This window comes from Scyliorhinus canicula, chromosome 6, assembly GCF_902713615.1.
Source record: "Scyliorhinus canicula chromosome 6, sScyCan1.1, whole genome shotgun sequence".
Taxonomy (NCBI): Eukaryota; Metazoa; Chordata; class Chondrichthyes; order Carcharhiniformes; family Scyliorhinidae; genus Scyliorhinus; species Scyliorhinus canicula.
In genome coordinates this window covers 163,984,396-164,011,468 of record NC_052151.1, presented here as the reverse complement: position 1 = coordinate 164,011,468, position 27,073 = coordinate 163,984,396, and the positions used below count along the sequence as shown (strand labels likewise).

At 43.9% G+C, this 27,073-nt stretch overlaps 1 protein-coding gene across 4 annotated transcripts in view; it reads right to left on the bottom strand.

Annotated features, from left to right (window-relative positions):
• Positions 1–27,073, bottom strand: part of dlgap2a (discs, large (Drosophila) homolog-associated protein 2a) — a 1,284,003-nt gene that overhangs the window by 850,176 nt on the left and 406,754 nt on the right. For 2 of the 4 annotated variants that reach the window (XM_038800402.1, XM_038800404.1), the window contains exon 2: positions 8,369–8,592. The exons of the other annotated variants lie outside the window; for them this stretch is intronic. In XM_038800402.1, coding sequence (XP_038656330.1) covers positions 8,369–8,471 — 103 coding nt within the window. In that variant the 5' untranslated portion in view covers positions 8,472–8,592. The remainder of the gene's footprint in view (positions 1–8,368; positions 8,593–27,073) is intronic. 4 annotated transcript variants of the gene reach the window in all.

The window sequence follows — 27,073 nt, the reverse complement described above, 5'->3', positions numbered from 1 at the left end:
GACTCCGCACAGTGACCAAAGCCTGGCATCGAATCTGGGTCCCTGGAGCTGTGAAGCAACAATGCTAACCACTGTGCTACTGTGCCGATAGGGTTGGGGTGGATGGGGGAGTGGACATGGGTAGGGTGCTCTTCCAGAGGGTTGGTGCAGACTCAACGGGCTGCATGGCCTCCTTCTGCACTGTAGGGATTCTGGTCTGTGAACAACTGCAACAACTTCCATTCATACAATATTTTAATATGTTAACAAAAAACCCATGGTGCTTTGCAGAGAAGCACACAAATCCAGAAAGGGGCGTGAGTAATTGCTTGGGCAAAGAGGTGGATTTAAAGAGAGTGAGGAAGCTGGGCATGTGGAGGAGATTACACAAGAAATCAAGGGGATGAGACTTGGATGACAGAGGACAAGATAGGGGGGAGGGTGAGGAACAGTTAATTTGGGTCAGAGGGGTTTGTAGTGTTATGAACATTGGAAGAAGCAAAGCCAAAAAGGGATTTAAAAGGATGAGAATTTGAAATTTTAAATGCTGGGTGACTGTGTGCCAATATAGGTCAGCTAGGAATGGTGAAATGGAAAAGTGGGACTTGGTGCAGAATAGGATATGGCATCAGGACTTTAGATGAGCTTACAAATTAGTTTATAGAGGAGAGGGTGTGGCGTGTTTCTCTGGAGGTGGCAAGGACATGGTTGAGGGTTTTAGTTGCTGACCATTGGCCACCGGCAGGATGATCCCACTGATGCCTATGGTGTTTTTCCCCAACACCGGGGAACCCAACATAGGGACTAGAAGATCCCACCAATGGGAAGGGCCATAAATCCCTGCCCTATATTTTCCACCCCTGTGGAATCAAAATGCTGGAACCCCCTCCTTAACAGCATTGATGGTGTATGAACCCCTGCTTTGGTTGCGCCTGAGACAGTCTGAGGAGTGGGATGGAATCAATGGCAAGGATATGGAGTTTGTGCCAGGGCTGAAGAGAATGACTCCATACTTTCCATTTAATTGGAGTAAATTGAAAATCAAGCAGGGCTCAATGTCAGACAAGCAGACAAAAAAAGAGGAAGACGAGAGATGATGGAGAGATGGACTTCAGTGTTGTCAACATAATCCTATCTGCAGACCATTTTGCACATAGGAGCAGGAATAGGCCATTCAGTCCTTTGAGCCTGCTCTGCCATTCAGTACAATAATGGCTGATCGTCCACTTCAATGCCTTTTTCAACACTATCCCCAATAGGAACAGAGGAAAATTGGGCAGGATTCTCTCACCCCAGGGCCGGAGAATCGCCGCGACTGAGGTGAATCGCGCTATGCCGCTGGGACGCAATTCTCCGGAGAGCAGACAGCGAGAAAGCCCGAGATCCGCCGGTGCCGTTCTGACCTGGTCTTACCTGGCAGGACCTCGGCGTGGATAGATCTGGGGGCGGCCTGGTTGGTGGGGGGGGGGGGGGGGGGGGGGGGGGGGGGGGGGGATCGGACCTTGGGGGCCTGGCCCTCGATTGGGGCCCACTGATCGGCAGGCCATCCTCTCGGGCTGGGGGTCTTTTGTTCCGCGCCAGTCCCTGTAGCCCTATGGCACGTTGCGCCGGGGCCGGCGTGGAGAAGGGAGACACTGCGCATGCGGGGAAATTGCGCCGGTCGCACTGCACATGCGCAGACCCGTGGCGCCCATCTCACACCGGGATCGGCAGCTGGAGCGGTGTGGGTCACTCCAGTGCCGTGCTGGCCCCCCTGTAGGGGTTGGAATCGCTGCTCCTGAGGCCATGTTTACGCCGTCGGGAAACATGACGGCGTTTACGACAGGGTCAACACTTAGCTTCAGGATCATAGAATCCCACCCATTATGTTTGAAGATTAAGCAAGAGTGGGCCAGGATGGATACTTTGGCAACTTTGGATTACAGTGCACTGCTGAGAAGAAAATAGGAGCGAAACCAAGTAAAGAAAGAACCACTAAGCTCTGCAGCAGAGGCGGACCATTGGTGTTGTGACAGTCTGGAGCCTTCTCTCTGAAAAGGCAGCTGAGGTTAGGTCAATTGAAAATTTCAAAACTGAGCTTAATAGATTTTTGCCTGGTGAGGATATTAAGGTTTACAGAACAAAAGCAAGCTATGAGCTAATTAAATGCAGAACAGGCTCAATGGACTGAACAACTTAATCCTGTTCCTATGATCTTAGATGAAATCAACTGTGGATGTTATTTGGCTGTTTCAGTCCTCTGTGTGGAAAAACGGTAAGAGAGTTTCAAACCAGGACTTGCAGGAGGTGACAACAAAGAGTTTGGAGATGAGGTAGCAGTTTGCAAGGACAGAGAGATCAAGAGAGCTAGTTTTTAAGGATGGGAAGTCTAATGGTGGTCTTGAAATGAAATGGGATCCCACTTCTGTCGTGAACGTAAATTGAGGCAAGGTACTTGGTTTTGTACTAGGAACCTAACTTTGAAAGTCCAATTGTAAATGACTTGATGAGAATTGTTCCCAAAAGAAAATGGAGTAAGCAGTGGAGTCAGAATGAGTAGGGCGGGATACAAAATTGAAAAATAATTTATCAGTGATTGAGAACATAGGAATAGAGAGTCCACAGGGAACAATATGACCAAGGAAGTGAGCATGAATATTGTTCGGAGAATATATATGAAGAGTTAAATTGTGAGAAGACAGGAGAACAGAGAATTCAGAGGGGACGGGTCTCAGCGAACTAACATGAAGATTAAAATCACTGATGATGAGGGGTTGCTTTTTCCAACCCTGAAAGATAATGGAGGAAAAATACTTTGGGAGGATAGACAAGCAGCATCCCCCCCCTGCCCACCCATCTCCCCCCCACCACCCCCCTCCTCCCCTCCCACCCCCTCCTCCCCTCCCACCCCCCCCTCCCCTCCCACCCCCCCACACCCCCCTCCCCCCCACCCTCCACCGCCACCAACCTCCCCCCAAGACTTTCCTGGGCTTCTCTGTGTAGTAGAACTGTCTGTCCACCCAACAGTGGCTCGGAGCCCTTTTGGTGCTGCTGAGACTACAGAGCTGCTAGCTATATGATTGGCCAGCAGCTCTCTAAGGCAGGACAACGTCTCGAGATAGGGGCCAAGGTCACACCTTAACACGGTTCTCCGCGTTCAACTGCTTCAGGGCAGCCACCAAGATCTTAGGCGGACACCCCCATCCATAACAATTGATTTATTGTACAATAAATGACTATCAATGGGCTAGCCAGGTGGACAGGAAAGTGATAAGTGGAATTCAGTCCAGAAAAGGGGAGGTCATATTTTTGAGGAGGGAAAACAAGGCAAGCGAATATATAATAAATGGTAGAATACTGAGTAGTGCAGAGGCCTAGGAAGGCCTTGGAGCTTATGTCCATAGATCCCTAAGGTTACAGGACAGGTCAACAAAATAGTTAAAAGAAGGAAACTGGCTACTGTGCTTCCTTGGCCAAGGCATATAAAACACTTGTTAATCCACAACTCGAATACTGTGCATAGTTCTTTGGACAGAGGGGGCTGAGGCTAAATTTGATTTAGACATCTAAAATTAAGAAGGGCCAAGATAAAGGGCGGGATTATCCGGTCAGTTACTCGGCGGTGTGCCGTTCGCTGCTGGCAGGATTCCATCTTCCCGTCGCTTGTCAATGGGATTTCCCATTGAAGCCGCTCCGTGCCGCTGGAAAACACATGGGCAGGGGTGTGTTGCCAGCGTGAAAAGAGAATCCCAGTGGCCAGAGAATTCCGGCCAAAGTCTCTAAGAAAGACCTATCTCCATTGGCAGAGAGGTCAATAACCCAGGAGCAAAGGTTCAAAGTAACTGACAGAAGATTTAGAGGGAAGGTGAAGGAAAATGTTTTCAGCGAGAGGGTTGCGGGGTTTTGAACAGGCGGTCGAGGCAAAAACCTGAATTCGATTTAAATGTACTTGACTGTGCACTTGAAATGCAGTGTTCTACAGGGTTACAAACCAAGGGCGGGAAACTAGGTTGAACAGCTCTTTTGCAACCAGCACATAAACAATGGATCAAATGGCTTCCTTCGAAGCCGTAGATTTACTGTGTTACTGTCAAAATACAGAACTATACAATGCAAAAAGAGGATAATTGGCTGTACCAGCTCCATGAAAGGTCTATTCAATTTGTACCACTCCATACACTGGACCTAAAGATTCAAGTCTTGGTTATACTTTAACAATCATGAGAATGGTTCCATGGATGAGGAATTTCAGCAAAGTGAATAGACTGAAGAAGTTGGGACTGTGCTACTTGAAGAAGATACATTCAAAAGAGACTTGACAGAGTTGTTCAAAATCCTGAGAGACCAGACAGAGTAGATAGTTGGTGGATGTATCTACAACCAAAGGACACTGATTTAAGGTGATTGGCAAAACAGCATGTGGAAAAGCTGTTTGGCACAATGATTTGTTAAGAACTAAGATTAATTGCCTGAGAGTCTGGTGGAGGCAGATTCAATTGATGCCTCTGAATAAATTGGCTGATTATCTGCAGGACTATGTGGGAAAGGCAGGGGGGGGGTGGTTGAACCAGGTAAGTTGCCTTTGCAGAGAGCCGGCATTGACACGACAGACAGTAGGACTGTGCCACTGGAAGGGAGGAAGAGAGCAAGAGGATCCAAGAGGTAAAAGGAAGATAATAGTAATGGCATCAGGAATGACAACCAAAATAAAAGTGAGAACACACACACAAGAATTTGGGTTATATAGCCATGACAGAGATTTGGAAAAACATGTCCGAGTCATAAACAGAGGACATTTACTCCAGATGCCTTGAATTGAATGGATCAAAAACTGTTGCTCAGTGCCTTTATGTTACAGTAAAATGGTTAGGGTGTAGTATCGAACTAACCAACTATCAACCCACTGATACAAAGCTTCATGGGATCAACCAAATAGAAAAACAACACTAATGCGTCAATCATAAGCTCCATATGGCTGATTGGAGTTCAGACTGACAAATTTTATTTTTGTTTCAGAAATTAAAAATGAGTAATATTGCTTGGCATATGATACGTATGTGTACGTATGTGTACTTTATCCATAAAGTGGTATAATTAGTGAGTGTTTTGACCTTTGTTCTTGGTGATTGCTGGGAAAAAACACATGTCAGCACCAAGGAAAACCCAGAAAAACTGTATGGAGAACGAAACTATCATAGCCATCAGTGTGACCAATGGGATTAACTGCCCAAGTCAATAAGAAGAAAGTTCAACTTATAATGAACAGCTCCAACAGGAAAAGTCACAGCCAAATGAAACATAATTTAATTATGTTCTGGATGGGGAGCAGGAGCATCTCATTGTGCAAGTCAATCATCTCCAATGAAGTCAAAGTACTGCTCACAACTGTTGGACCGAAACTTAGAAACTTTGCCAAGACATACCCTTTCAGTTAAATCATGCCACAATGCCAAACTATTGTGAAAGAGAAAGACTTCAAAGTGCAGCAGCGAATGGCTTGTTAAGTAAATATGTGCAGAGTACATTTATCAGTTTTGCATGTGAGATATTTTCCACTAAAATCAGTGCTAAACATAGAAAATAGGAGCAGGGGAAAGCTATTTTGCCCTTCGTGCCTGCTCCGTCATTCATTTTGATCATCCAACTCAGTAACTGCTCCCGCTCTCCCCCCCCCCCCCCCATATCCTTTGATCCCTTTAGTCCCAGAGATATACCTAACTCCTTGAAAACATGCAATGTTGTGGCCTCAACTGGTAGCAAATTCCACAGCCTCACACTCTCTGTGTGAAGAGATTTCTCCTTGGCCCGGCTTTTCTGGCTGTTCATGCTGACAGGATATTATGGTTCCACTGACAGCGTACCCCCACCACAGGTTTCCTGGCAACATGGGATGCGTTCAATGTGAAACCCCATTGTCAACGGCAGGACCAGAAGAACCCACCACCTCCAATCCCACGTCTTAACTGTGATACATTTGTGATCAGAGCATTTTTCAACCATGGCCCAATGGTAGCACATGCTTCTATCTGTTATTATTTCCAACTTAAGAGACAATGGCAATATCTAGACAGACTGATACACTGTAAGAGGTGCCATATTTTGAATGAAATGTTAAACCGAGTCACCATCTTAGGTGGACATAAAAGAAACGATGGCACATTTTTGAAGAAACGTTTCCATGGCATCCTAGCTAGCCTTTCATTCCTTCCTTTGTGGACTTAGACAAAGGTTTTGACCCCTAATATTTACAGACAGGAAGTGGGACCAGGTTTGCAGTGTGGGGGAGGTGTTTAGAACACCCAGGAATCCTGAGGACATGGATTTTCTGTTGAATTTAACAGCAAGATCTCATTATCACTTTTGTATTGTATTGTATTTCCCATTAGAAAATGGGTTCGAAATACTTAGGTGGTTGTTTTTGATCGGTGTCAACATGATGGGCCGAAGGGCCATTTCATAGGATCTTACAGTGCAGAAAGAGCCCATTTGGCCCATTGTGTCTGAACTGAACCTCTGAATGAAAGAGCACCCCACCTAGGACGAACCCTCCCCCGACCGCCTCCCCCCCCCCTCATCCCCGTAAACCCACCTAGCCTTTGAACACTAATGGGCAATTTTAGCATGGCCAATCCACCAATCCTGCACATCTTTGGACGGTGGGAGGAAACCCACGCAGACACAGGGAGAACGTGCAAACTCCACACAGACAGGCCCATATCAGCAGAATGTTTACTTGAGAGGCCAGAAGTTATCCTTCTCATAAGCAGCACTATAAAAAATATTCACTCGCTTGATCTGACAGCCTCCATTTCCATTATGCTGCTGGGTTTCCCAAGCATGAAATCAGGTGCTCAATTATGCTGTGGCAGCCACGCAAACATTATAATGCAAGAGCAGGACTGACCTTGCAACTCAATGGTGCAAATATTATTCAGGTTCGATCATGGATCTCAGATTTCCCCCTTCTCCCCTCCAGGCCTTCTCCCACCTATCGTGGGATAGTTAATATTTAAAAAAATAAATTTAGAGTATCCAATTATTTTTATTTCCAATTAAGGGGCAATTTAGCGTGGTCAGTTCCCCTACGCTGCACATCTTTTTGGGTTGTGGTGGGTGAGACCCACGCAGACACAGGGAAAATGTGCAAAGTCCACACGGACAGTGACCCAGGGCCGGGATTGAACCCGGGTCCTCAGCGCCGTGAGGCAGCAGTGCTAAACACTGCGCCGCCCTTAGAATAGTTAATATTGACTCCAGAGAATCAGAAAGGTTGAATTTCTTGCTCTGGGCTTTGTGTTCTAATCCCAGTCACCACAGTGGCAAGTACAGTAATTCCCCTCAGAGCTCCTGGAGTATGCGGTGGAAATATGAGTCAGAGTTCAGGGCCCTGATCATGACCTAACGACACTAGATGGCAAATGCACAATATAGTATAAAAATCAGATTTGAACGTTCCTTCAACAGTTGGATAGTAAACTTTTAAAATGTGCCCTGAAAGTATGTCAACGCCTTCAAAACAGAAGGTTATAAAACAGTGAGAAAACATTGTGGCATTTATTATATTCTATGTGGACTGTTAGCAGGTTTCAGTGAATTGGGGGCTTTCTGGATTTTTCCTCCATCACAAATTCCTGTGAGTACTAATTTATTTGTCAGGAACACTTCACAATTTTTGGTACTGTTAAAATAAATATGACAAAGTGTATTTTTTAAAAAGCAAGTGCTACACAGCCATTGGGCACAGAGTGCCATCTATTTAACAAACTGGCTGACTTTCATAACATCCAGTGCAAATTAAACCTCCATTGCTTGAACACATCTCGTAACATTGCTTATCTTCTTTTAAAACAAAATTTTCTTCCCGACTGGTGCAATCAAATATCAGACCAGAGCATGAATTAAAATCCAACCCAGACATGGTAGCCTAAAACTCAGAGCTGACTGGATCCAGATAGAAGGGGTTTTGGGCAATTGTAACCTAGTTCTCAGTGGGCATACCAATAAATGTGCACAACATTGCTGCAGTAAAGCAGAGAAAAACACAAAAGTGGCGGTTTGGAAAATTAAAATATTCACAATGCTGTAGTGGAAATGTTCTTCCGAGGACTGGTAGCGGGTTAAATGGGGCTGATCTGGAGGTAGATAGAAACGTAATACTTATTTGGAACAACACAAATGAAATTTTACTCTGCATTCGGATTTAATGTTGAAAATAGAGAAGTGATCCACCTCACCCAACGTCCCTCATGTGGCTGAGTATAATAAACTAATTTAAAAAAGAAATAAAAATGATTACTTGGCCATTCCTTCTTGACCTTTAGCAGTAGAAAGACAGAAAGAAAGTCATGAGTGTCAATCATTGTTACATGGCTGCTAGATAGATCACAAAACCAATCACTGCTGGACTCACATGAATTTTCTTTGTACTTGTTCTTTGGAACACCCTTAAGTAGTTTTACAATATTCTGCCAACTGATCACAGATTGCATCTTCACCAACAGCTTGGTCAACATGAACGGGATAGCTGCGCCTCTGGATCCTTTAGATGATTGACTTTTTTCTGGAATTTCTTCGAATCCCCTTTGAGAAGGCACTCTACCACAGCATCAGTAGCCATTTGTCTTTCCATTCTTCCTGCAGTCACACAAAGTACATTTAAAATCTCAGCGATCTCCCTTCATGGCCTCAAAATCAGAACCAATGTAAGGTTTCCCAGCACTCACCCATGTGAGGAAAGCTTCGTACCAAGATTTAAAATTACATTCTAACGAAAGACACAAATTACTCTAATTTACAAATCTCTTGTTAGTTTGTTCTCCCCTTTCGATAAACTTTCTGTTGGCTATGATTCAATTGCAAAGTTCCTTTGTTTTAGATCAGATCGTCCAACACAGCAGAAAACATATTGATCATTAGATATAAACATGCAGAATTAATCACTTAATCGCTCTGAATCTGTGATTACAATAATGTCAGGTTTCCATTTGCCCAATTTTGAAACACATAATCTCGGTGCGGCTGGAGTTTGAACAAAAATTAAAACTGTCATCTTAAAATGGTGCTTGCTTTTTTCACTTGTGTTTTATGATGTGAAGAACTTATTAGTTAAGGTATGTATCAACAACAAATAACAACTTAAGTCTACCTTAAGGTTTAAGTCTTGCCAAAATACAGCAACCCCAACCTCATGCCCATTTGCTGCACATGCTCTCATATATACCCTTCAAAGCCAAATACTGAGGAAAGGATAGTCTAACTTCAATGATTGGATCACAGTACAGCCAGTGCATTTTTAATAGTAGATGAAAATAAACCCATTACATTTCTTTCTAACATAGACTCACATTTATACATTGTTCATGTACTTGGTGATGAAATTGTTCAACTTGTTAAAAACATTTCAAATTATTCCAGTGTAACATTTAATTCCTTGGTCAACTTGAGCCTTTGCGTGACTTTGCTTTGGCAATGGACACTGTTCATGGACTCAGGAAAGAGTTTCAATATCTTCCTGATGAGCTTCATTGCTGCAAGTAGTAGCCTTCAATAGCATTTACTTCCATTTACTCAATGGATTTGGCAAGTTTATGATAACACTCTGACTATTTCAAATAAAGCGGTAACTTCTGTAACTGATATAGTTGAGGCCCAATAGTAGGCAGCATAATTATAGTTCATAGAGTTCATAGAATCCCTCCAGTGCAGAAGGAGGCCATACGGCCCATCGAGTCTGCACTGACCTTATTAAAAATCACCGTACCCAGGCCTCCTCCACCACCTTATCACCGTAACCTCACCAAACCTTTGGACACCTTTGGCAATTAAGCATGGCCAATCCACCTAACCTGCACATCTTTGGACTGTGGGAGGAAACCGGAGCACCCGGAGGAAACCCACACAGTCACGGGGAGAACATGCAAACTCCAAACAGTTACCCAAGGTCGGAATTGAACCCGTGTCCCTGGTGCTGTGAGGCAGCAGTGCTAACCACTGAGCCACTGTGCTGCCATCACCACAATTGACAAATGTTATTATCTTGTAGAGTCTCAGTGACACCACTATTAATTGACCAAATTAATTGACTCTGCATTGGAGCTTGCTCATTAGTGTTGAAATCCCCAATTAGTGCCTTACAATGTTTCCATACAATCATGGTAAAATGAATACACAATTATAAAATTAAGGTTGTATAGTTTCGTCCCATTGCACCAAAACAAAAATAACAAAATATCATTACAGTGTCAGTATATAAATCAGAAACAGTAGTTTTGTTCCTGCTGTTTGTCCTGATCCAAATGTCTAAGATTGGGCCATTTCACCTTGAGCCGGATTCTCCAGTTCACCAGCTGCATATTTCTCGTTGGAGCGCTGTTCGCTGGTAGTCAATGAGATTTCCCATTGAAACCTGCTGGCGGGGGCGCGCTGTGGAGCATTTTCTTTGTCAGAAATTTCCTTAAATATTAAAATGTTGGTATTTACACAAGGTAAAGACATAAATCATGCAGGTTCCTGGATAAGTGTTAGATTCCAGATTTCACATTTCAGTGGCAATAGCATTTCCCAAATAGCAGTAAAGGACATGTTTCTGTTATTTTAATCAGACAGAATTTCAACAGTGCACCTTCAAAGGCAACAAGACTTCATTCATGCTTTGCCTTTTGGAGTAGTTTTTGTTGTGTCGTAAATAATTACAGCAGACAGGATTCTGAATTGTGGGACAACCAGCTTTGTTTTGACTGAGCTAAATAGAGTAGTTTTCTAATTAAATTGTCCAGACATTCAGTACATACAGCTTCAACTGGAATATTTAAGGTTTTATTTCCAAGATCATCTGCAAGACATTACTGACACCTTATCCACCCTAAAAACATGTGGTTATATTTATTACTTAACTTTGCTTTCATAACTCGGAAATAGAAATTTCTCACTGTGTTGGGATAGAGGCTACAAAGTTGGAACAAAGATTGTGCTTTAACTCACAATGGAAAGCAGAAAAGGGGACAATTATTAAATTGACAAATCAGATTTGAGGCCTTGCTGAGGATGCATCTATAGAACAAAGGGTAAAATGGAGAAAAACAAGGGACGGGATTCTCCATCCCGCAGCATCATTTTCTGGTGAGGCGCGCCCCCACACCATCGGGAAACCCGCGAGCGTGAGTGAGCTGCCGGCGAAGCGGAGGATCCTGCTGAGGGAGAATCCAGCCCAAGGTGTTGTTCCCTTTGCTGATGATGACTGCTGATAATGACCAATGTTATCACATAGGTTTTTAGGTAGCGGGGAGGGCCTTGCGGGGGGTGGGGGGGGGTGAAGTGTGAATATTGAAAGAACAAGATTTCCTCCAAGTTCCCGCCCTCCCTGACCTCACAGCAAGTTTATGCTCAGACGGACAAGGCATCGGACAGAATGCCCGCACTTGCCCCAATTGCAGCCCTCGTGGCCACTTATGGGCCATTTCCAGTCCAGTCTCAATCTTTTGGCTCACAGGAAGATTTGCCTTGTATAGAGGAAGCCGTAAAAAGAAGGGGCTTAGACCTTGGGTTGGGGGCTAGGAATGAAAAAATGGATAGCAAGAGTTTCTACAATGTTGGTCCTCTGAGAATGGGGAGCTAATAGTATATAATAAGGAAATTGTGGATTAATGAACCAATATATTGCTAGTGGGCGCGATTTAACTACCACGTTGTGCCAGCGCATATATGGGCGTACAGAAAGCCAAAATCAAGATTAATGCTGGGCGTGAATCAGTTTGCTATCAAACTAGCCCGATCCTGATGGCAAGTACCGGGTCTCTCCCAGATATGGCGAGCATATCATTAACCCTCATTTGCATTCATTTCCATCTCATTAACAAGATTGATGTTGAATGCAACAGCCTCCTGGGAATTAACTGGCTCCCCAGTGAGAAGTCAAGCGGGCGTCATTTAATATTCCTTTTTAAAAACGTGAAGTTGGGGCAATAGCTGCTGAGGGAAAAAGAAGAGGTGAGCAGTCATTTCCATTTTCTAGCATGCAGCTCAAGGGCACTAGAGCTGCTAGCCAAGTGTGCTCGGGTGGTGAGGGGACCCTTCGTGGAGGCAGGGGTGGGGTGGGTTTGGTTGGGGGGACTGAAGCGTTCCAGCTCGGGGGTCATCCATGGGCTGGAAGGGGTGGTGGTGAAGGGTTTTTCATCTGTGAGGCCTTCAACCCATCTTTAAATATTGTGGACACCCATAACAGGAGCAACTGTAGCTGCTGCCTGTCTGTGCTACCAAACACTTCCAGGACAGAGCTCTGCTCTTGATTTTGTTCTGAAGATCACGTTAACTCCCTTAGGGGCTGGTTTAGCACACTGGGCTAAATCACTGGCTTTGAAAGCAGACCAAGGCAGGCCAGCAGCACGGTTTAATTCCCGTACCAGCCTCCCCGAACAGGCGCCGGAATGTGGTGACTAGGGGCTTTTCACAGTAACTTCATTTGAAGCCTACATGTGACAATAAACTATGGCTAATGAGAAATTGGCCTTGTTAGTTGTGAGAGCACCTCACTGCTGCAGTTTGTGTTTGCTGCTTGCTCCTACTGGTGGCTGTAAATGCCTGGAGGCTGCTGCTGCTGTTTTCTTCATTTTCTGTAGTCGGAAAGATGAAAAATCGTTCTCAGATACCTGGGTCCTGGAACATCAGGCTCAGGGGGACGTGGGAGTCCAGAAGGCAATCCAGTTTGAAGCAAGAGGATGCAACGGGACGTGGTGCCCACATTGATCCAAATGGGCTATCTGATAACGCATTTGAAGAAATACTTTTACAGATTATTGATGCTTTTATCTTGTTGGTGTGATGAGTGCTACATGTAACTGACACATCACAGCAGGTTAAACACCCTGGAAGTCAAGGATGTTTAGATTCAGATAGGTTTTTCATGAGTGGAGATTAAGAGATAGCAGTTAGGAGTTAAAAGGTTTAATGTTAAGCATTGTTTAACTGGTAATTGTATGTTATTTTCTTTATGATGTTGAAGTTAGTAATACTGTGTTCATAACGGATATCGGTAGGTTGAGCAAGTGGCCAAAATTTGGCAGATGGAGTATAATGTGGGAAAACGTGAAGTTGTTCACTTTGGCCAAAAGAAAAAAAAAAGCCGAGGATATATTTAACTGGAGAATGGCTGCACAATTCTGAGGCTTAGAGGGATCTAGGTGTTTCAGCTCCTGAGTGACAAAAAGTCAGTATGCAGGGACAACAGGTAATTAAGACTCATGGAATACTATCCTTTATTATGATGTGGAGATGCCGGCGTTGGACTGGGGTGAGCACAGTAAGAAGTCTTACAACACCAGGTTAAAGTCCAACAGGTTTGTTTCAAACACGAGCTTTCGGAGCACGGCTCCTTCTTCAGGTGAATCTGAAGAATCTTCTTCACCTGAAGAAGGAGCCGTGCTCCGAAAGCTCGTGTTTGAAACAAACCTGTTGGACTTTAACCTGGTGTTGTAAGGATCCTTTATTATGACAGGAATTGAACATAAAAGTAAGGATGTTATGCTGCAGTTATTTAAGACATTGGTGAGACCGCATGTCCAATACTATGTGCAATTTTGGCCTCCTTATTGAAGGAAGACGTGAATGCTTTGGAGGCGATTCAGATGAAGTTTACTAAACTGATACCTAGAATGAGAGGTTATCTTATGAAGAAAGGTTGGACAGACTAGGCTTTTATCCACAGATGTTTTGTTGAGTGAGGGCAAATTAACTGGAGTATATAAGATCTTGAACGATTTTGTCGAGGTGGATGTGGAAAGGATGTTTCCTCTTGTGGGCAAGTCTAGGACTGTAAGGCACCATTTTTAAATTTGGAGTCACCCTTTGAGGAGGTTGTGCAACTTTGGAACTCTTTACCTCAGAAGGCAGTGAAGGCAGGACCATGGAATATTTGTAAGGTAGAGATAGGGGAATGAAAGGATAATGGGGTGGATGAGAATGTGGAATTCAAAAGACAAATAGATCAGTCATGATCTTATTAAATGATGGAACAGGTTCAAAGGAATGAATGACCTCTTCCTGTTCCTAATTCATACATTCATATGTAAGGTGGAAGAAACTATGTTAACCTTTATCTGTGCCTTTAAGGCCAGCTAAGTGTAATCAGTTTAAATCCAAAAGTAAACTAGAGGAAATTTGCACAGTGGGGGATCTTTGTAGATTAAAAGACATGTGTAAAATTTCCAGCTGTTTAAATCAGAAGGAACCAGGATGAAACAACTGTCTCCCCTCTCTTTTTATGCATTTCAAATTCTGAAGTGTGATGTGTGAAGTATACAGGTGTACAGTGAATACAGCCAGTAAATCTAACCGAGGTGTTAATCACAGTGAGTCTTATAGCTTTAGAGATGTTTATGCCAAGCACAGCGAATAACAATAGTGTCACTGATTTACAGTGACTGAATAAATCACATCCTATTTTGATTAAATGCTATTCAGAGATTTATCCAGCACTTTGGGAATTTAATTCCATGATTCTATTCATTAGTCAATGAAAATCATAAATAAGTGACCTTTACGTGACATATAAAAAGCAGCAATGGAGTGGATTTAATGGGACTGCAATAAAGGATGGTCCTGCATTTTGCTAGTAATTCATTGACTGTGCAACATTGTGGGGTTAGTCCTCGGATTTGGTCAAACTATAGTGAGGCCAGGGACTTCTCCTTTGTAACTTTGTACGCATTATCTGTAAACATTGAAATGAATGTTTCATGATTGACCTTAAATATGTTTCTCAATTTCTCACTCTTTCCCGTGTCCCAGCTCCTCCAAATTGTAAATATTTAATTATGATCAGCAAAATACAGATGATAATTACAGCTTTTGTTTGGTTTCAAAATTAATTAATTTTCTTACTTATTGAGAAAAAAACTCAATTTAAGAAGAGAAAAGACATTGCCCATCTGTCTCTCCCTCTCCATATCTCCCAGATGTCATGATTGGAATGTTTACATTTTATGATCATCAAAACAGCTGGTAATTAGAGGCTTTCCGTTTGCTGTCAAAATGTTAACTTTATATTAAAAAAGGAATCAATGGAAGAAATAAGAATGAGGAATTACATTGTCTCTCTCTCTCGCACACATAAACACACGCATGCAATGAATAGGCTTTCTGAACTTCTAAGTGGTTAGACACTGTGGCTCTCAAAAGCAGCAAAATGATTGCAAACAAGCTAGTCATGTCTCGTTCCCTCTCTTACTCTTGCACACACGGGCACAGTCAACCTCTGGTTAAAAATAGGATGAATTGGCTTTTATGCCCCCACCTCAGTCAATTTCAAACTTCGCAGAACATTAAGCACTTATTCCATCGCTCTTCCCTCCACACCCAGTGAACACATATCTTCCCCTCTGCACAATAATCAGCTTTTCCCATCTCCCTTATTGTCATGGCCAAATGCCAACTCTCTACGACACTTCTTCCTACCGCCCGCTGGACATGACCCTACCACCAAATATCAAGCCATTGTCTCCAGATTGCAACTGACCTCCGGAGACCTTCAAATTCTCGGCAGATGCAAATCCCAGCACAATAGTCTTGAGGTTCTCCACTTCTTTCTTGAACGAGGCCCAACTAATACTCATCCACCTGCTCTCCCTCAGCATGGTTGAATTTATGTTTACATTGAGCAACTTCTCCTTTAAACCATCTCTCTTCCTCCAAATAAAAGATTTAGCAATGGGCATTTGAATGAGTCCTCGCATTTCTGTGCGATATGTAGAAAATTCTTTGTTCCAGTCATACTTGGGCCCCATACATCTTTTTTTGGTACATTGACGATTGTACTCCTGTTGTTTCTGCTCTCACCCTAAACTAGAAAACTTCAACTTTGCTGCCAATTTCCATCCTTGACTCACCTTTGCATGATCCACGTGAGTCTTCCCTTCCTCTATTTCTCCGATTCCGTTTCTGGAGCTAGGCTATCGACAAATATTCGTTATAAACTCACTGACCCCACAGCTACCTCTATGAGACTCACTCTGCTTCCTGTAAGGATTCCATTCCATTCCTCCAGTTTCTCTGTCTCCATCACACCTGTTCTGATAATATATTCTCCCATACCACCACTTCAGATAGTCTTCCTTTTATCTCAAACCCCCTCTCACCCTGGTTGACAGGGCCCTGGACCATGTCTGTCCTATTTCACACGTAACTGCTCTCACTCCTTCCCCTCAGAGGCACGATAGGTTTCCCCTTGTCCGCACCTTTCAACCCACCAGCTGCCATTTTCAATGGATCGTCCTCTGCAATTTCTGACACTTCCAGCATGATGCCACTACCAAATACATCTTCTCCTCCTTTCCTATTCAGCATGCCGAAGAAAGTGTTCCCTCCACTTTGCCAGCAGCTACCATCAGTCCTGCTGGTGTTGCCTGCAATTGACGGCATGCAGCTCTCTGGTGGTGGAATATCCCAGATATTCATGATCCCAGGAAAGGCCTGCTGCACTCCTAACACTTCACTTAATACTTCTCCAAGGAGGCAATTTGGGGTTCCTGGCAACTCTCCAATCTCACTTCAATTTTCCCCAATCTCACTTCAAAGGATAGTCCCACCATCCCAGGAATATGTCTGGTGAACCTTTGGTGCACTCCCTCGATGGCAATAGGTTAATATGCATAATGATGTGATGATAAATTATTATACCGTAAATATTCCAGAACTTTTCTCTCAAGCATTCGGAATATTCCTGGGTGCATTGGGAAGAATTGTCATCCTGAGGCGCAGGCGGGTTTGAAGACAGGTTTCAGGGAGGCAGCTTCTGGCAGGGAGGAGTGATGGCTGGTGATGGATTTTTGATAAGACTGGAGCCCATTGATGGATATGGAGCAATTTCTCAGATGAGGCAAAGGAACATTTTTTAAAGCAACTCGCATGGGCCTGCTGGTTTGCGAAGGCCAAAGGGGCTCTCCCTATGTACGCTATGATGGCCTGGCAGATGTGACCACAAAATAATTTGTACCGTTTACATGTCTTCACGAGGCTGCTGGATAGCTACTTAATTGGCCACTTCTGGTTATGAACCAGAATTCAACCTTGTCTGGAATTGGGGATTAAAATACACGCCATCAGGTGCTCCTGGTAGGAAGATAGAAATTAATAGTAATAATCTTTATTATTGTTACAAGTAGGCAACACTGCAATAAAGTTACTGTGAAAATCCCCCAGTCGCCATCTTCCGGCACCTGTTCGGAGACACAGAGCGAGAATTAAGAATGTCCAATTCACCTAACAAGCACATCTTTCGGGACGTGGGAGGAAACCGGAGCATCGGAGGAAACCCACGCAGACACAGGGAGAATGTGCAGACTCCGCACAGGCAGTGACCCAAGTGGGAATTGAATATGGCGCTGTGAAACAACAGTGCTAACCACTGCACTACGAAATGCAGCTTATCACCTTAGGGTAAAGAAAAGTTGATAATATCAAGCCCTCAGACTTAAGCAAATTTTTTTCATGGAATTGTTATACCGACACCAGAACCACAAACTTCATCTGCTCTCCACCCATCCCTCCCACATTCTACCCTGCCCCCTCACACCCTTATTCTAGTTTAGGAACATGCGAACAGAAGTAGGCCATTCAGCCTGTTCTCCATCACTTCAATGTCTTTTTCCCCCATTATCCCAATCGCTGCTTTAAACCTACTCAATGACTCAGCTTCCACAGCCCTCTGGGGTAGAGAATTTCAAAGATTCACAACTCTCTGAGTAAAACATTTTCCTCGTCTGCTTCCTAAGTTTGAAACTATGCCCCCTGGTTTCAGACTCCCCAACTAAGGGAAACATCTTACCTATATAGCCATTTAGGTATTTTTCAGTTTTCAATGCGAGCAGCTCTCATTCTTTAAAACTTGAGAAAATACAAGCCCAGTTCTCCCTAATCTCACTTCAAAGGACAGTCCCACCATCCCAGGAACAGGCCTGCTGAACCTTGGTTGCACTCCCTCGATGGCAATAATATTTTTCCTCTGGTAAAGTGCCCAAAACTGCACACAGTTCTCCACGTGTGGTCTAATCAAGGTTATATATAGTTGAAACAAGACTTTGTTACTCCTGTTCTTAAATCCTCTTGTAGTGAAGGCCTACACACCACTAGCATTCTTAATTGTTTGCTGCACTTGCACGTTAGCTTTTAGTGACTTATTGACAAGCATATGCAGGTCCCTTTGTATTTTCTAATCTCTTAACTATTAATATAGGTATGCGGCTGGATTCTCCCAAAATGGGAGTATTTCCCAACACCGTCATGAAAACGCTGGAGTTCCACTCTAGAGATTCCCGGGAACAAGTACAGCTAATTCACAGCCCTGCAGGGGGCTAGCAGGGACCTGGAGTAATTCACGCAGCTTTAGCTGCAGATACGGGCCCCCGCATACAGCATGGCAGCATGGTGGACCCGGACCATGGATGTAGACACAAAAATTAGAGCCCCCCCCCCGGATTGGCCGTGCGGATCTCAACCCTGGCTGATATAAGCACCCCCCCCCCCGCCGATGTCCGATCCACCCCCCACCCCCCACCCGCCGATGTCCGATCCACCCCCCCCCCCCCCCCCCCCCCCCCCACCAGGGCGGCCGCAGACTGAGTCCGCAGCCGCCACGCGAGCATCCCGACCGGCAGTAGCAGGTTAGTTCGACGCCATCAGGAACTCGGCCGGTTGGGAGCAGAGGATCGCTGGGCTGGCCTCTGTCAATGGGCTCCCAGCCGCGTGGCGTACTCCGCGATCACGGCAATTCTCGAGTCCTGGGGAATTGCCGGATCGGCGCCGGACCTGATTTCGGCATGAAATGGGATCCTCCGCCCTCTCCGCAATTTTGGCGCAGGGCTGTGGCTAATCCAGCCTCCTGTACCTCTGTTCGTCCTACCAAGGTGGATACCCTCACATTTTGCCACATTATGGGCGTGATTGTACAGCCACGCTGCACCCGAAAAGCAGCTCACCACAGCGCAGCATGGCCAACAGAACCCAGCTTACAATGCCTCGTGAGATCTAATGCGATCTCGCAAGACGTTGCAATGTAAATGCCTCCCATTATGGGTGGGATCACATTTTAGAAAATCTCAATATTAAACCAAGATAGCTAGTCTCACTTCAATGTGCAGATTCCCGTGGTACCCGAAGTACGAGATCTAGCCCCTTTGCCTCAAGGATGTTGGGCGAATGCCATTCAGTACTGGTTTCCGCAATGGGGACCAGATGGAACTGCACTTGTGGGGGTCGGATCGGAGGCCCCTAGACGCATGCCCTTTAGGCAGGGTGGTACCCTGGCACTGCAAGTGCCACCTGGGTGTCAGCCTGCACTAACAAGGTGCCCTGGTGGCACTGCCAGCTGGCATTTTTTTGCATGTGATTGGGCCAGGGTTGCCCTGCACGGGTGTTGGGGGGTGGGGGGGGGGGGGGGGGGGGGGTTGGGGTGTGATATCGTTGAACTCTTGCATAGTGCGTTGGTCTGAAGGGGGTTTGAGGGTTACTTTGGGGGATCCAGAGATCAGGCCACCGCCGATCTCTCACTAATAATAATAACAATCTTTATTGTCACAAGTATGCTTACATTAACACTGAAATTAAGTTACTGTGAAAAGTCCCTAGTCACTACACTACATTGAGGATTCCAGTGGAGCTTCTCAGTGCACAAAACGAGGATATGTGTGGCCTCAACTGCACTTTCTCCACTGAGGTTTCTCCACTGAGGCCCCCTATCTAATGCGAGTGTTGTTTTAAAGCATTGTGTTCCTCGGTGCTGCGAGTGCCAGGAAATACACTGCTAAACGTATTTCCCGTTAAATCCCGACCTATATTCCATTTGTTGAGCTCTTTACCACTCACTAAGTCCATCCGAATCCTCTTGGAGCCGCTTTGCATCTTCCTCACAACACATATTCCCACCTAGCTTTGTCTCATCTGTAAACTTGGAAATATTATATTTAGTCCCCACATCCAAACGTATATTGATATATATTGTGAACTGCTGGGATCCAAGTACTGATCACTGCTGTATCCCACTAGCCACAGCTTGCCAAGGCGAGAGTGACACTTTTATCCCTATTCTCTATTTTCTGCCTGTTAACCCAATCATTAACCCATGCCTGTATTTTACCTCAGATCCCACATTCTTTATTTTGGTAACCAACCTCCTGTGGAGTCTTTATCAAAAACCTTCGGGAAATCCACTATGTCCACCAACTCCCCTTTATCAATACTGTTAGTAACATCCTCAAAAAACTCAACAGGTTCATTAAACATAGTTTCCCATTCATAAATGCATGTTGGATGTGCCCAATCAGATCATTATTACCCAAGTGTCCATTCATCACATCCATTAAAATAGATTTAACCACTTTCCCTATTACTAATTTGAAGCTAACAGGACTGTAGTTTCCTATTTATTCGTTCCCCCCCTTCTTAAATAGTGCTATTTTCTACCTTCCAATTTGCAGGAACCATTCCAGCATCTATAGAATAGTGTTTAGTACTATGGAACTTGAGAGTACTGCTGAAAAAAGAGACAAGTACTCATCAAGACACTTCGCAAAAATACCAATATAAGGCAGCACGTTAGCACAGTGGGTAGCACTGCAGCTTCACAGCTCCAGGGTCCCAGGTTCGATTCCTGGCTTGGATCACTGTCTGTGTGGAGTCTGCACTTTCTCCCTGTGTCTGCCCAGGTTTCCTAGCTCTAGTTTCCTCCCACAAGTCCCTAAAGATGTGCTGTTAGGTAATTTGGATATTCTGAATTCTCCCTCTGTGCACCCGAACAAGCGCCGGAATGTGGCGACTCGAGGCTTTTCACACTAACTTCATTGCAATGTAAGCCTACTCGTGACAATAAAAATTAGGGGAAAACAACAATTTATACTGTATGAGACGAGTGCTGAGGAATGAGTCAATAAATGGCTGTCACTTATCTTGTTTAGCTGAGACAAGCACAATGTGTGTATATGTTTTTTCTGTCTGCAAAGAACAGGATTAATATACATAGCTTCCAGTACATGCAAATATGCCACAATGTGAGCCCGACTGGCAATCTTAAATTGATTGTCTAATTCTTAGCACACTGAGGGTTATTTAGCAAGTGTTATCTATTTGTGGAATCATATCTAATGTTGGACGCTGTGTTTTGAATTCCTGCAGGATAATGACTACCCAGGTCAGACCATTTCATGCTGCATATCACATAATTCATGAACAGGAGTAAGGCTGAAACCTTTGTTCCTGAAAAGTACTCAGTCCAGCTCAGGTTACCCAGGAAGGGCAAGGTGTCTGAAACATTTGAGCGACTTGTGACATGTGAAGCTAGCTGCTTCATGTTGCTACTATGCAACATGAGTGGTATTTGCCACTCATCAGATGCTGCCATCAAGTCAAAAAAACATTTTGCCAATCATACAATTGAGTAATGTGGTATATGAATTTCAGTGCCAGTGTGATGCGAGGTATGTAGGCCGTACGTCCCAAAGACTGGGGGATCACATCAAACAGCATGTCCCAGTCGCTGTTTGCAATGGCAAGGTACAGACCATACCCAACCATCCCATGTTTGTAAAACTTAAAACACGGTGTCCAATATTAGATGTGATTCGGTGATTGGACAGCATTTGCTAAATAATCCTCAATTTGCTAAGAATTACACACAGACCCAATTTTAGTTTATCAGTCGGGCTCACAGCGTTGTGCATTTACATGCACTAGTGGCTACATGGAGTATGCACAGGGCCCTGTTCTTTGCAGACAGAAAGAACATGTACACACATTGCGCTTGTTTTAGCTAAACAAAGTGACAGCCACTTGCTGACTCATTCCTCAGGGAGGTGCCTTGCCTAATCAGGGTCGAGCTGCTTGGTTTAAATTTCAACTGATTTTTGGCAGTTAACTGACTGTCACCATCAACTGGTACATTATCTATGGCAATGCCTCTACCAATTGGAGTCCACTTGCCAACCAATCAGCACTCTCTTCTCAAACAGTGTAAATGATTGTTTTTTCCCTAATATTGGTATTTTTGTGGTGTTCTGATGAGTACAAGTTGAAAAACTTTGACTTGTTTGTATTTTCAGCAATAACCTTCAGAATGTTGAAAGACGATCACCAATGCATCCAATATCTCCATCGTTAACTCTTTCAATGCTCTGTGATGGAGAATATCAGTTCTTGGAGTTTCTTGACAATCATTAAAGGTACTCAATATATTCAAACTATTCAAAATTTAATGTTATCCCATTTTGAACTGTTATATGACTGGGTCAAAATCCTGGAACTCCCTCCCTATCGCCACTCTTGGTGTAGCTAAACTACATTGACTACAATGGTTCAAGAGGGATAAAATTGAAAAGTAGGGAGGTTATGCTCAACCTGTAAAGAACCTTGGTTATACCACACTTGGAATCCTGCTTCCAGTTTGGTCACCATATTATACAAATGCATACATTTCAGGAAAGGCTGGGTCTCGTTTCTTTGAAAAAAAAGCAAGCCGAGGGGTGATCTAACAGAAACATGTAAAATTATGAAAAACACCAACAGTGTAGATACAGAGAAAATGTTTCCTCCATAGGGGAAGAGCATAACTAGAGAACATCGACACAAGATAGTCCAACAGGGAATCTGAAGAAACATTTTACCCAAGGAGTGTTGAGAACGTGAAACTTGCTACAACAGGGAGTGGTTGAAGGGAATAGTGTGGATGCATTTCAGGACAAGCATATGAGGGAGAAAAGAATATGGTGGTGGATTTAGGAGGCTTGAGTGGAGCATAAACACCGACATTGACTAGTTTGGTTGCATGGTCTGTTTCTGTGCAGTATTACCAATGTAATCCTATGTAATAAAAGCCCTGCACTGGTAGAGAGAAAGCAGAAACTCTATACTGGGTGACTAGTTAGAAAAAGCCCACATGACAAACACAAATGCAACAATACCAAAAGATTGATTCAAACATGAATATCCCAGGACTAGCTAAACAAAGCAGCAAGGGATTTTGCTGTGTTCAAGATACTAATCACAACTTGGTGAAACAATAAGGCAAATATGTTGATCGTGTAGCCTCAAGACGCTGTGTTTACGATCAAAGGAGTTGTTTTATCGCTTCCACATTCAGGGACATGGCCTATCCAACAGTGATGCAAAGAGAACCAGACATGACACTGGAAACCTCTTAACGTTTTCTCTCTGGCAGCCCAACAAGCAAAATACACCTGTAAAGGCAGCAGAGCTTTTGCCTTCTCTGGTCCACAGACACCAGTTACTAAGGGATGTTACTCTGGCTAGATACAGAATAGGAAGACCCCAATTTGGATCCTGTGATTCCCGACTTAGGTTAGGTCATTTTACACAGGTGTAGACAGGTGGTGGCGTGGTCTTCATATCCCTAGGCGACAGAGGTCAAAAATAATCCAAGTTCTCACCCAATTACCATCATGTGAAAGGCTGGCAGATTCAACATTAACTTTCAAAGGGAATTAGATGTAAACTTGAAAAGAAGACATTTGCAGGGCTCTGGGAAAGAGCAGGGGAGCGGGACTAATTGGATCGCTCTTTCAGAGTCAGTGCAAGTACAAAATGGTCTCTTTCTGCATGTTATGATTTTATGATTTTATGAGCAATTCTGGCTGGAAGCCTGTGTGTTTGAAGAGGATTTAACTTGAGCAAAGGGTTACCACCTATCCAGTTTTTGGCTGGATTAGATGTTTATTTAAAGACATATTAAAAAAAAATGTAAAGCAAACAATAAAAGCCGTTTTCAAACACATGCCCAAGTTTTGCAGACAATATGTGATCTCACATATACCAGCTATTCATTCTATTCATTCAGTATAGATATTTGGGCAGAAATCAACTGTTGGCCTGGAAGGGGGGAAAAAAACAAAAGCTAGTTGATTTTACACCCTGGTCAACTTTCCGTTCTGCTGAATTTCAACACTTCATTTTTCTCAGAGTTTTGTTAATTTTTCTGCAGATTAATCAAAGTATTTCCATCCCCAATCTGCAGCTTCCACAGCAAAGTCACAACGTGGGCAGCACGGTAGCACAAGTGATTAGAACTGTGGCTTCACAGCGCCAGGGTCCCAGGTTCGATTCCCTGCTGGGTCACTGTCTGTGTGGAGTCTGCACGTTTTCCCTGTGTCTGCGTGGGTTTCCTCCGAGTGCTCCAGTTTCCTCCCACAGCCCAAAGACGTGCAGGTTAGATGGATTGGCCATGATAAATTGCCCTTAGTGCCCAAAAAAGGTTGGGAGGGGTTATTGGGTGACGGGGATAGGATGGAAGTGAGGGCTTAAGTGGGTCGGTGCAGACTCGATGGGACAAATGGCCTCCTTCTGCACTGTATGTTCTATGTTAACACAATCAGCTAAGAGAGTGGAAACCTGTTGGAAGAGATACTGAGTTGTGAGTAAGATTCTGGAGATGGATTGACAGGGAAGATGCTGAAAGGATGTTTCTCTTGGCTGAAAAACTGAGTACTAGGAGGCATAATCTCAGAATAGGAAGTGACTACGTCAGATTGAGATAGAAGACATTTCTTGCATTAGAAGCATGAGTGCTTTTGGAATTCTCTCTCCCTGAGGGTTGTGGACCCTGAGGCATTGAGTGTGTGATCAAGGCTAACATCAATATATTTTTAAACAGTAAGTGGGCCAAGGAATTTAAGGCTCTGGCGACAAGGTGGAGTTGAGGGAGGATCAGCCATGATTTTAGGACCGTAGATGTCAGCGTATAAACTAACCTTCGAAGCCTCGGTAATCCATCCAAAACAGGGGTTTACTTGTATGGCGCTGGTATGAATGTGGGTGGTTGCCTTCCTTTTCATTTGCCATGGGGTCTGCTCTGTGTGGGTGTATTTAAAACTCCTGTGCATCTTCCCAATACAGCCCATATCATTTGCTTCATTCCTTTCATCCAGTTCTAAGGTACCGGTAAATAAAACATCCATTTGTGGGATGAAAACTTGAGACTGACTACTAACATGAGTACAGCATGTCATGGTTGAAAAGAGGGGAGGGGGGGAGGGGGGGGTCAACTTCTATTTTTGAAACCAAAACAATTGGGTCATCTTACACAGTAAATGGCTCAGCAAGCCCTTCTAATGTGAAAATGTGACATTTTATGTAAGGGAACACCTGCTACCAATCTGCTCCATCTTGTTTCAATATTATTGCCTTATCTACTCAATCCTATTATGAAATAACTGTTTACAAAATAAATTTCAAGTACCAAATTGTTTTTCTTTTTGAATTAAGTGGCAATTTAGCGTGGCCAATCCACCTACCTTGCACATCTTTGGGTTGTGGGGGTGAAACCCACGCAAACACGGGGAGAATGTGCAAACTCCACACAGACAGTGACCCAGGGCCAGGATTCGAATCCGGGTCCTCAGCGCCACTAACCACTGCGCCATATGTCGCCCCATGAAATAACTTTTACTTGCAGGTACGCCGAATTTACTATTCTGTTAGTTAATTTGGACATTCTGAATTCTCCCTCAGTGTATCCGAACAGGTGCCAGAATGTGGCGACTAGGGGCTTTTCACAGTAACTTAATTGCAGCGTGAATGTAAATGAAGTCAATGAAGATTATTATTATAATTACAAGGTACCTATATAAAAGCACAGCAGTTAAATCCCTGGACGTGTGACTGTAAACGTTGCATGGTATTATATTTTAAGTGAAGTGGATTTCATATTAGAAGGTATATTTGGAGCACAAAAGCAGGCCATTTGTCCCAACTGCTCCACGTCAGTGTTTATGCTCTGAAAATGCCTCCTCCCACCAAATGAACCAATATCAAATATTAAACTGCCTTTACATTTTAGAGATGCTCACTATGGAGAATGGTTGCCTGGCAATGTTGCAAATCAAACAGTCTGAGTTCTATTGTTCACTGATGCTTTTTCGAAAGCATTTGTGTGTGCACACCAACGTACTATTATAGAAAGGAAACTGTGCCATTTCTCCAATATCTTGCCCCTTTCCCTGTCAACAGGGTGACAGTTCACACAGAAGAATGGGCACTTGCACAAAGTACTGGAGGGCTGCCTGCACTTGCCTAATTAAGAATGGGATTACAGTCTCCAAAAGAAGGCAAAGAAGAACATATATTTACCATTATAAATCACAAATTTGAAAAGGATTCACATATAAAATAAAAGTAGCCACTCTGCTCTGAAGACCAAGCTGGACAATTGCAGACTTTAGACTGATTTTTCCTCGCTTCATTCCTGATACGTGAAGGAGGGAGGACAGAGGATAAAGATTCTAAAGACGGTTTGCACCTTGTAAAGGTGGAGCAGATATGGTGGAAGGACAATTCAAGTCACAAAGAGTCACACTGCTGCATGGCAACAGTTTACAAATTTGCAACAGGTTCAGTTGCCATAGCTCGTCATCGGGGTTACAATAAACGTCCTGCACTTTTGGATGCAATCAATTTTCAAGCCGTTGGTGTTGGAATGGGGGACCTCATGCAGATTGTAGCTCAGAAGTACATATTTCTAGACAAATTAAACTGGAATGTGTATTTTTAAAAATAAATTTAGAGTACCCAATTAATGTTTTTCCAATTAAGGGGCAATTTAGCGTGGCCAATCCACCTAGCATGCACATCTTTAGGTTGTGGGGGTGAAACCTACGCAAACGCGTGGAGAATGTGCAAACTCCACACGGACAGTAACCCAGAGCCGGGATCGAACCTAGGACCTCGGCGCCGTGAGGCAGCTGTGCTGACCCACTGCGCCACCGTGCTGGCCCCGAATGTGTATTATTGAGGAGTTGTAGCACAATATGTAATGAAGGCTGATATCAAGGCTGCAACTAAGAATGAATAACTTCATAACAGAGTAAAGGCATGAAACTGCAAAGTCTCAGACAGAAAAGGACTTAGATTGATGATTATGGATCTGCAGAAAACCTGAAAATAGGGGAGCCAATGGGGTTCACTTTCCTTTGCCTTGTCAAGGTATGACATTACCTTGTCATGATAAATCACTCCGGTACTGCAAACAGAGGACTACTGGATGGAAAGTATTGTGTGCTGTGTGACACTCCACCTGATGCATTTAAATGCATGACAATGAGGCATGTATTCATGTCCCCATGTAATT